This window comes from Camellia sinensis, chromosome 5 (genome assembly GCF_055761805.1).
Source record: "Camellia sinensis isolate YWXY chromosome 5, ASM5576180v1, whole genome shotgun sequence".
Taxonomy (NCBI): Eukaryota; Viridiplantae; Streptophyta; class Magnoliopsida; order Ericales; family Theaceae; genus Camellia; species Camellia sinensis.
The window spans coordinates 143209790-143222246 of NC_138965.1; the positions used below are offsets into that span (position 1 = coordinate 143209790).

The 12457-nt window shown below is 29.9% G+C and overlaps 1 protein-coding gene across 1 annotated transcript; it reads right to left on the reverse strand.

The window, feature by feature from the left end:
• Positions 1–522: 522 nt before the first annotated feature.
• LOC114283379 (putative disease resistance RPP13-like protein 3) lies at positions 523–5025 on the reverse strand. The gene is made up of 2 exons (XM_028226181.2): positions 2337–5025; positions 523–792 (listed from the first exon to the last, which is right to left on the reverse strand). Exon 1 carries the CDS (start codon positions 5023–5025, stop codon positions 2356–2358), a length of 2670 nt encoding a protein of 889 aa, XP_028081982.2. The 3' UTR covers positions 523–792; positions 2337–2355.
• Between the last annotated feature and the right edge of the window lie 7432 nt (positions 5026–12457).

Consider the following 12457-nt stretch of genomic DNA (forward strand, 5'->3'; position numbering starts at 1 on the left):
TTATTGGTAGTGGTGGTGGTGGTGGATTTTGGGCCAATATTTCCTTAGTCTACAAAAATGTCAAGTTTTAACCGTTCAACTAGTGACTCTCCTTGTAGCATTTCTTATTAACCACCCAACTCTCTGCACCACGCTCTATTTGGCTTTGTGCTCCTTGACCTGGTGGAAGAGCTTAACTCAACCATCAAGTGACTCTCCTTATAGCTTTTCTTATTAACCACGCTATAAGGTGTGTTTGGGAAGTTGGGTAGGTAGAATTTTTTTGGTTAAAGTAGTTAATAAAGATAAAATAAGTTAAAATAATTAATAAAATAAAATGTCACTTCTAAATTATAATTATTTAATTTTTTTTCTTACAATCATCAAATCAATTTTCAAAAAAAGCCAACTATCATTTTAAATATAACTTTTTAAACTAGATTAAAATAACCAAATAATTAAAAAGTCAATTAAAATAGCAAATATATATTTTGACAATAGAATAGATGTTCATAACAATATATATCATCACAATTTAAAAAGTAATAGCCAATAGTAGCAGTAATATAGTCACACATCAGTCTTTTATACATAAATAATAAAAAGAGAAGTCATCGGAAATTCAAATACAACAAACATGACATAAATAATAAAAAGAGAAGTCATCGGAAATCCAAATACAACAAACACGCCAACATGACAACAAATAGAAGGAAAAAAAATTAAATAAATAAATAAAACTCCAAGTCTCCAACAGCACAGAGGCACACAAGCATCACCAACCACTTCCTTTGTTTCCTCCAACTTTCATTCCTGTTAAATAAATAAAAAAACATAAAAATAAAACTAAGTTGTAAGAAATGTGTAAAAAAATTAAAAATGAAAAACAAATTTCTTAAAGATGTATGTAAAAAAGTATATCAATTATCATATGAGTGAGTCAATTATTATATACCGATTATCTCACTTGAGATAGGACATGTGTTGACGTGAAACTATGAGGTGGAGATGCTATCTAAGATATAGCACTACCGTTTTATTTTTTACACATCGTCAATATTAATTTGAATCGTAACTAAAGTATATTATAACAGGATTATCCCATTTTTTAAGCACAATTTTTGAGATAACTGAATAATATCTTCTCAGAAATCTTTTCATTTGTCTAACTCACTAAACTAGCAAGGAAGTAAATGCTTGGATTCATCATTTGGCAGATAAGAAAACAAGCTCTATAAAAACAAGTCCATATATGAATTAGTTTAATAAAAATAAAAAAATAAAAAAATCCTAAAACTCTTGTTTTGTTTCTCACCAATTTTGGTGAAAAGAAATAGTTGTATAAAAAAAAAATCAAAATACTTAAACTGTCTATCTAGATACAAAACATTGATAATAAAAAGTCATGTGTTTTCTCTTTTTAAACCCGCTTTCTAGACCAATAATGTGTTAACAAGATAATTGGTTGATAATTAAAGAATAAATGAGAGAGTTAAAAAGTGAATCTAATTTTTGGCCTTCAATAGTAATATTTAAATACCATTTGACGGGACTTAAGGCTTGATTTAGTTTGGCTTGGTTTAATAGTAATATTTAAATAAAAAACACATGTATTCTCTTTTATTTTGGTTTATCCAAACACAATGATGAGAAATCATAATTATTTAAATTTTTTTTTACTTTTCTCACCTAAGTACTAGAAGAGAAATCATAACCACCTTGTTTGGTTCCAATTTTTTGAATTTTTTTTAATGATTTTTTTTAATATTTTAAGCAATTTTTTTTACTTTTTAGATATACTTAATATGAATACAAATAAAAAGTATAATATTTGTGAAAAAGACTTTAAAAAATTCACTAAATACCAAAAATACAAAAAGAAAAAAAAGAAAAAGAAAATTCAATACATGTTTTTAATATTTTAAACAATTTTTTTTTAAAAAAAAACTTTTTAGATGTACCTAAAAAGTAAATATTTGCAAAAAAAACTATTAAAAAAATAATATGAATACAAATAAAGTTAAAAAGTTAAAAAAAAAAAAAATGCTTATAGTATTAAAAAATTCCCTTAAAAAAAAATTCAATTTAAAAAAAATAAATTTAAAAAATTAAAACCAAACAATGTGAATTTTATTATTTCTCTACTCACCTAACTAATTTACCAAACATACATTGTTAAGAAACACACACATATACATACTATATATTTAATTATACATGGTACAAATAAATTTTACTATAGCCTATCCAGTTGAAAAGCCTTATTAATTAAGTTAAACCAGAACGTATAGAAAAGTGATCTATAAGAAAGGAAACCTTTTATTTACTATATATTTTGTGGCAACAACTATACTCACCTGTAACTTGTTTTCTTTGTTAGTAGGGCCAGTCATCAACGGATGCGACATCCCAATTTTTGGGGACAGGGATGGACCTTAATCTCTCTGGGATGCTAACATTGTTAGGGATGACCAAACCCCGAAGCAGAGGCATTCCCCCTTCATCCACTTGTAACTCCTTCACGTGACACTGGACAAGAAATAGGATTTCGAGTTGAGGGAACCCTCCTGCAGTGCAAGCAAATTTATTTACTCTGCAGAAAAGCAAGTCAAGAATTGTCAGCTTTGGAAGTTTCTCTAATGACGGCATAGGATCTTCCTCCATTTTCTCTCCAGACAGGGAGAGGTATTTGAGATTCGGTAAGAATTCGTGCATCTCTGTCGGTAGCTTTCCTATTTCTCCATGTAACTTCAATTGAATGAGGTGCTGGCAGTGAGAAAGTGGTTGCAGTGTAGGATTCCAAACAGTGTCCGCAATCTCTAGAAATAATGTTCGGAGGTTTCTTAATCTACCAATAGAGTCTAGAGTGAACCCCTTGCTTTCTCCATCAAATGCTACGCAAAGCTCGTGAAGATTGATTAAATCCCATGATGGATTAAATTCCATCCGGTCATCAACCACAATGCAGTTTAGAGTTTGAAGGTTTGTTAGGTTTTCCACTCGGAAAGGCCACTCGAAGCATCCAATTAAATGTCTCAACTGCTTTGCATTGCATATCTCATCTGGTAACATAATTGGGATATACGATGTGGTAAATTCCAGGGTTTGTAGGGCTTGCAAGTTACCTATGGATGGTGGAATCTTGTTTATTTTGCGGTCACTTATCCTAAAGTACCTCAAGTGAATCAACTTCTCTATTGCATCAAGTGAGCTTACATGCTCTGTTTCTTCTTGGGAATGATTGAATATAATTTCCTCAACATTTAACACTCTCAACAATCTCAATTTTTTGTATAGAAATTGTAACTCTCCTATTTCGGCAGATTGATTTTTCGAGTTGAAGAACAAAAGGGTTCGTAAATGCAAATTTGATGACTGGTCCAAGGAAGCAAACCTTTTTAATCCACAGCTATGAGAAGCTAGTCTTCGATGTTTGCAGGGAGAGGGTGCAGAATGAACATTTCCGTCATAGATATGAAGGAAATTTAACTCCTTCGACTTTCCAATTGCAAAATCTCGAAGAAGATCATGCACTCGGCATTTTCCAATTCTCATCCAGTTTCTTTGAGCTACTTGAATCAAATTTCTATCAATCAGCTCATTTAGATAATCTGCAGCTGTCTCCTCTAAAGTTTGTCCTTCTGCTTGTTGTATGAAACCTTCTGCCACCCATAACCGTATAAGTCTGTCTGCATCAATTTCAAAATCTTCAGGAAACAACCCCAAGTAAAGAAAGCACGACTTCAAGTGATGAGGCAAATCGTTGAAACTTAAAGCCAATATTTGTGTAACATGAGTCGAGTCATGGCTTTCAAAGTCGTCACCGCTTACATGCCGCCAGAAGCGGCCCTGCAACTTGGGCCACTTATCGGGATGTTTTCTTGACAATAGCCCACCCAAGACCACTATGGCCAGGGGTAAGCCCTGGCATTTTCTGACCATATCTCTTGCCAATTCCTCCAAGCTTGGAGGGCAATGACTTGATTTATCATTGACCCCATCATTGTCCGGAAACATTTTCTTACAAAACAATTCCCAACTTTCTTTTTCTTGTAGAAATGGAAGCTCATGGACAAATTTTCTCTCACCAGAACTCTCGGCAACAAGTTTGATACGAGTGGTGATAATTACTCTACTTCCTTTCTTGTTGTCTGGGAGGGCTCTCCTCAAGCTTGCCCAAGCATCTGTATCCCATACATCGTCAATCACCACCAGGTATCGACTTTCTTTCAAGAACTCGTGTAAATGGCACTCCAAATCTTCTGTTTCCATCTTTTCCAACATCTCCAATTCATCTTTGCTGGTTGGCATCTTGAAAGATTTTATTGTTGTTCGAAGAAGATTCTGAATGTTGTAATCCTTGGATACAGAAACCCAACCTCTACGTTTAAATTTATCTCCAACACTGCTAGAGTTGTAAAGTTTTCGAGCTAAGGTCGTCTTACCCAAACCGCCCATGCCCACAATCGAAATCACACGTTGATGGGGAGTTTCTTCGAGAAGTTCAGACATCAGTAACTCAACATCCTTGGTGAAGCCCACAACATGTTGGTCGTCTTCATAAGGTGTTGTCCTTCGTAGTTGCTTGAATCTCTCATTCATGCCACTTGATCCCTCCCCAGCAGCTTCGATATTTCTAATCTTGAAAATTTCATGATTTCGATCGATTTCATCGAGTCTATTCTTCCATTCTTGAATCTCCTTACCTATCCCATACTTGTTTGCTTGTTTGTAGATGCAAAAGTACTTTCTGAGGCAAGCTTTGAACCCTGTCCTTTTGGGAATCCCTCCTTCTTCAACTTTGAGAATAAACTTGTCAATAATATCCTCAGCTTCATAAGCAGCATCTCTAATATCGGATACCCATTTGCGTATCCTGCTGTCTTGATCTTGTTTTTCTTCTGCATCTTTCAAGAAACACAACATGTATTCCAATTTGTTTCTCAGATAGTTGACTTCATCTCTCACTCCTTGCAAAAAAATTACTTGATCAATGAGAAGACCACCAAGTCTCCGCACTACGGAAGAGACAACAGCATCAACCATCCTTGGCGGTTATGTTCTTTTGTACACTCTGTATACGTATTGAATTTGGGTGGTTTGATCTCAAGAAGGTGGAAAATGTAAGGGCTTAATTACTTTGAACAACAAAGAACTTCTTTGATTGAAAAAGAAGAGGGATTTAATTTAAGTTTTAAGCTAATACCTTATGGATGGTTTCTTCTTGGAAACAATGGCAATGGACTTTCCAGGGACTTGTTGAAGGGCATCTTTGCCATTGCCGATGAGATCCAATCCCAGCGTCGGTATCCTTGACCGCACAAAGTCTCCTCAAATGACAGGATGTGTTGTGGTGTCACCCATGTGAAGGAAGAGAAGTTATGGGTTATTGTGATTAGTGAAAAGGTGGGTACATAATTTTTTTTTGTTAAATAATTAGAAAATATATAGAAGTGTGATGGTTTGTGATTAGTGATTAGAAAATATGTAGGGGTACGATGATTTGTGATTGGTGAGAAATATTGCAATGTAATGTTCTTGAAAGAGAGAAGTTTAGGGTAGCAAAAGTTAATGGAATAATTATTTTAAGAAAATGATATATCTCTAATTTTTAAATTTAATAATGTATAAGTAAGATGATTAATTGATAATGAAAAAAATATGAACATAAGATAAATAAAATATAAAAGCAATTAATTGATTAATCATTAAACTTAAAAAATGAATTTAATTTTTGAATTCAAATAGTATAGTGTGTTTAGTTTTAATTTTTTAGATTTAATTTTCTAGAAATTAAGTTTTTTTTTTTTTTTTTTTTGTGTTTTTTTGTATTTAGTGAATATTTTAAAAAATTTAAGTAATTTTTAAAAATTTTTTAGATGCATCTTATTTAGATGTATCTAAAAAGTAAAATATTTGTAAAAAAATATTTTAAAAAATTAATAAATATACAAGAATATGAAAAATGAATTGAATTTTCGTAATTTTTTTTTTTATATTTTTGATATTTAGCGATTTTTTTAAAAAAAATTTACAAATATTATATTTTTTTAAATGTATTTATGTTATATTTATCTAAAAATAAAAAAATATTTAAAATATTAAAAAAATATAATTAAAAAAAATACTTGACAGCGCAAGTCTCCTCGAAATGGGACGGAGGCAGTATTATAATACTTTCAAGTTGAAGGTCATTGCCATTGTCGAGAATTAAGGCCCGTTTGTTTTGGGAGATAGAATGGAGGGGATTGATAGTGAAGGGATTAGTAGTGAGGAATTGTTAAATTATTTTTATATAAAATAATAAAACAAATAAAAAAATATAAAAAATTAAAAATTATATTTTAAAAACAATTTCCCATATATAAAAAATAAAAAAATAAAAAAATTTCTAATCCACTCACTATTTTTCTAATATCATCTCTACCTCTTCTTTACCAATCTCCTCTCCAAGGGTATTAGTAATACCAAGGGACTAATAGTCCCAAGGTCTTCTTCCAAAACAAACAAGACTATTATTAATACCTTAGTATTAACAATTCCAATATCCTCTCTATCACCCAAAACAAACTGGGAGTATTAAGATCCAAATTGGTATCCTTGACTGCGCAAGTCTCCATATATGTGTTGGGTGGCCACCCATGTGAAGAGAGAGAAGATATTGGTTATGATTGATAAGAAACACACTGGATTCTAACCAATGTTTTAGTTTTTATTTTTTTAATATTTTTTTGTTTTTAGTAAAATTTTTTAAAATTTTAAATATTTTTTTTACTCTTCTAGATGTACTTTGTATCTACAAAATAAAATATTTATAAAAAATATTTTAAAAAATAATAAATATTTAAAAATACGAAAAATATATTGAATCCTTATATTGTTTTATATTTTTTAATATTTAATGAATTTTTTAAAGATTTTTTTCCACAAATATTATAGTTTTGAAGTATATTTATGTTAGATGTATTTTAAAATTAAAAAAATTGCTTTGAAAAATAAAAAAAATAAATGAAAATAAAAAAAATATGAAAAATAAATTTACTTCCATAACATGATCTAGTAATGTATATATTGATACTTAAAATTAGTTTCTCCCATCAAACTTTACTTGTTATTTTGACTCAACATGATGTTCATTGATCATTGATAAGTATCAATGTGCTCCTGTTTTAGAACCATAATTTTTCAAACCATTGAAGCTACTTTTTCAACTCACATGCTGTAACCATTCAAGCTAGTTTTTCAACTCACTGCAAAAATAAAAGTTTTCTAAAAAAATACATCTACAAAAAATAGGAAAAACCAAAAAAGTATATATTAAGTAACACAAGAATTGACTCCACACACTAAATGAAAAACAGATTTGGGACAACAACAACTAACAATAAACATAGACAGCTCAAAGAAGAAATACCCAACTAATGGTAGCAAGTAAAAAGGTAAAATCTAACAACATGACTAATGTTATTCTTCAAAGCACAACTGAAAGAAAAATAGAATCCAACAATCTAACACACAACAATTAATGTGGAAAACTCCAAAATATTTTGAGGGCTTTCTGACCAAATAAAACAGTGCTTAGTCAACTATTTCTTTTTACATGTGTATTCATTGATTTTATTTATTTTGATTGTATTTTGTTTTATAGAGATTAAATCTTTGTAATCACACCGGTGATAGCTCCTATAACTTGTATTTATAAGCAAAACATATAAAATTGCATCTAATACTATTGTGATTTCCCATTTGAATTACTTGCTCTTACTAATTTTTATGGATACATACCCAATATAAACATAAACACACACAGTCATCCACCGACAGAAACTAATTAGTACTGAAACTCATCAAGTGAAAAAAAGAAAAGAAAAAACAAAGCACACATTCAAGCATATATATATAATTATGCATATACTCCATTATTTTAATATTATAATAATATTCATACAAGAGCTCCACCAGTCATCAGTTCCATTGGCATATACAGTTTTATGTATAGGAAAATGTTATACAAACTACTCAGTAGAGAGAGAACTAAAATATATACATGTATATTTTTTATATTTATATTTATACAGCAAAGATACACTTTATACAAATTATTGTATTATTGAGTGGAAACAAAGTTGAGAAGTTGGAAAGCCTTGCAAATCCACATCCACAAAAACAATGAAAGGAAACGACATGAAATGAAAAATAATAATAATAAAAATCAACAAAAAAATATAAGCCAACAAAATCCATAAAAACCACAACCACGCTACTCCAAAAGTCAAACAAGAATGAAGAATTAAAAATCAAGAACAAAACCTAATTTTTTAGGTTCTCAATGAAAACCCTAATTTTCCAATTGAAATCTCCAATGATTTTTTCTTTCTTTTTGTGGTTATTTTTCGTTTTGAGTCTCCAAACCTGACTCTTCGCTGAGTCTCTCTACCGTGAGTTCGTCTCTTCCTTCCATCTTTCTACGTCATTCTCCTTTCGGCGTTCTTCTTTCCTTCCGTCGTCTTCTCTCTCTCTTGGTTAAAAAAAAAATTAAAATGTATATCAAATGTAAATAATAAAATTCGTGGAGTTAAAATTTTTCGAGTTGCCCCACCTACAGAATTTTTTAGAGTCGCCATTGCATCTCAATGGGGGTGTTTGTTTCAGCTTTTCAAAGCCAACTTATGACTTTTAACTTTGAAAAAGTTATTTTGGACTGTTTGGTTAAACTTATTTCCAACAGCTTCTGATTTTAACAGCTTATTTTAACTCAAAAAAACTGATTCTGAGAAGCTGCTCACCCCTTGCTTCTGATTATCAGCTTCTGCTATGGACATGTTAATTTATGGTTATACTCTTAAATTTTTTTATTTTTTATTTTTTTAAAAATAGAAAAAGATTCAAATGGACTATAGATTATTATTATTATTTTTTATGAGAAATGTAGACAAATAAAAAATAAAAATTAATTGAAAAAGCTATTTCACAGTTTATTTAACAAACATTACTCAGCAACTTAAATCTATAATCCAACAGCTACACCAAACAGATTAACAACTTCTGATTAAAGTCATAATCTATAATCTGTTAAGCTATAATTTATAAGCTGTTTTAACAGCTACACCAAACGGGGCCAATGTATCAATTCAATAATTGTAGTATTATTATTTAATTATGTTTGTCTTTAAAAAAAAAATAGATGGCTTACTTTTAAAATTATATATATCTTTTATTTTTTTAGAAACAAGTGCGAAAAAATAAAAACATCATGATTATTGGATCAAACGAATTTTTTCATGGATAATGTGCATCGGTGGTATTATTTGCACAAATTAATAGGGGTGGGCAACGGTTTATCCGATTCGCAAAAACCGCCCAACTTGTCCAATCCGCATACAAATGGGCGGTTTCGCAAATACAATGCGGGTGGATGCAATTTGAAATATGATATCTTTGCAGGTTTGCGGGCGGGTTTAACTCGCACCCGCAAGAAACCGCCCGCACTTTATTTATTTATTTATTTTTATCTTAACTATTGATTTCATTTCTATATCCCACCTAAATATTTTTGTCCAAAACAAAACACCTTTTATTTTTTGAACTTACTCTAGCATTACATTTGCTAATAGTATTATATCAAGTGAAACTGAACAAATACTGATCATATTATTATTGTTACATAACTAAACTTGTCCCGGATGAAGTGTGATTTGGAATTTTAAATTCCTTAATTAATATGGAGTTACAGTTTAGGATTTTGAAATATATACTTGTGTTAGTTTATGATTTGATTTAAGATTTTGAATGATTTGTTTGTGTTACGAATTGATTTTGTTGTATTTTTAATTTTATAAGTTTTAATTCATTAATTATTAATATTGGAGCATTTTAGAAAATAGGGAGAAAATGGCCCAAAATAAATATTTACAAAATGGAAAAAAAAAAAAGACTCAAAAATAATTTTTTGAAGAAAAAAATCCAATCCGCAAACCGTCCGCAACCGCCCACACATCCGCGAACCCTACCCGCACAAACCGCAAATCGCATTGCGGGTGGTTGCGGGTTGTCTTTTCCCCAAACCGCATAGATGCGGGCGAGTCCAAACCGATCCGCAAACCATCCAAATCCGAACCGCGAATGCCCCTACCAATTAATGTACTAACTAGTGTACCAACACTAGTTATGACATTATTATTGACCTCACTTATTATACAAATTACAAATACTAAAAACCTCTTAAATTATGTCACATCATCAATTGGTACATTAGTTAGTACACTAATTGGTGCATATAGGATCATTCTAATACGCATTAAAGGCTCTACAAAATGAACTGTTGAGATTATCGAAACGAGACTCGTAGTAAATCCACGAACTTTTCAAATTCTTTCATATTGAGATGTGAACATGAGAGAAGTCAAACCCTTTAAATTTCTCATTTACAAATCTAAAAAAAAACACATTTTCATGTTTTTTTATTTATTAATTACACATTTCCTCTCAATTAGCATTAAATATTTTATTTTTTTTAATTTTAAAATTGTACATTTAAATCTCTCAATCAATAAAAAATTATACAAATACCTCCTTCAAAAGAAAATGAAAGTAAAATAAAGAAAAGAGCGAGAACACACCCACCCTCCATTATTCAAATGTCATGATTTAATTTTACAGGAGACTTAATTTAAAAAAAAAAATACAAGTTATAATCAAATATCAATATAATTAAAGAAATTTTTTTTTATTATAACCAAAATAGTATCATAATCAATATTACAATAAATCATAATTAAAACTCCAATGATTTATAATCAAAATCACAAAAGTTGTAACTTGTGTACCATAGAAATTTTCAAATGATAATTGCTTAGAATATACATATTTTTAATTTGCTTGTATCAATACAAAATATGCTTTACATATATAATTACTAAAATTTATTTACAAAGATTAAAAAAATGAAGAAATCGTTACAAAATTTTAAAAAGATAAAAAAATATTTATTTTTTACTTTATAATTTATTAAAAATCAATTTACAATAAGAAAAAATAAATAAAAAAATTATAATACCAAATAAAAATCAAATCAACTACCCAAACTAATACTTAAGCCATACTTCATCTTTTATTTTTAGTTACAAAATTAAAATTAGATAAGGGTGCTTTAATATTGTTAATTCTCTCTCTCTCTCATCCCTACAGTTCACAACCCACTATCTCACTGCTGCACATTCACCTCTAAGCCTAATTTTAGAATTTTAACTTTTAACTTATTTTGAGTCACATTATTTTATTTACCTTTTTTTATACATTTTTTAAAAAAAATATCAAAAAAAAAATCAAAAATTCAGCTTTTAACCATTTTTTTCTAAATAACTCTAAAAAAGAGATGACAGAGATGGATGAAGGTAATTTTTTTTTTCCTTTATAGAATTTGTATAATTTAAATTTTTAATTGACCCTTTCCTTTCTTGGGCAGGTTGAATGTTTTCATTAGCATAGTAGATCATAACATATAGATGAATATCAAGATATCTAAATAATAGAAAATAGATTTGTTTCAAGCAACCAACAATGCTAGGCTTCACAAAAGAATTTCACGAAAACCATCCTGAAGTTGTGTTGATTAACCTACTAGTTGATACCTTTCATTGAGGCAATCTAAAATTTTCGTTATGCCGCAACTTATCGTCAGCCAACATTGACAATAAAGAATCAAGAAAATAGGAGAAACAAGTACTGAGGGGAAAGAAGTTCGAAATTTCTTTTGGGAAATGCAAGCGATAAATCCGTAACATAGAAAAATGCGAAAAAGCAAAAACACCTCACTAGTATATATCTACAACATCAATTTTTAATTGCCCAAAAACTTTATCAGCAAACCTCTAAATTTCATTGTCGGACCAAATATAGAACACGCGTCAGCCATTCATTGGTATTGATCTTCCGGCTTGAGCGTATTTTCCATGGAGCTCTTTATCAACCAAATTATAGTTTTTCTAGGAGAAACCTTCTCCAGTCCAAACGGCTTCAACAACACCCCCAGTTCTATCCACCCCAAAAAAAACAACCCCAGTTCATCGTACCTTTTGTCTTGCAACAATCTCGCACTAAATTCTAGCAAACCCTCCAATTCGAACACCTGCACCGTATTTCCTAAGCACGATTTTTGAGATATTTGAATGATTGAATCATATCTCTTCACATCACAAATGTTTTTATTTTCCTTACTTTTGCATCATCTAACATAATCTAACAATTCTACTTTGGAACATAATTTAAAATTGCTTTGGTTGTAATTGAAGGATAAATTACACCATTAACTTCAGAAGCTTAAGTGAAATATCACATTAATGTTCGTAGTTTTAATTTGAATAATTTAACTTTCATATTAGAAAATATTTGAGACATTCAAAAAGTATTTATAATTTTACTCACATTGTGACAAAATAAGTGTCAACTTTTAATTTATTACACACTTAATAGTGAGCCT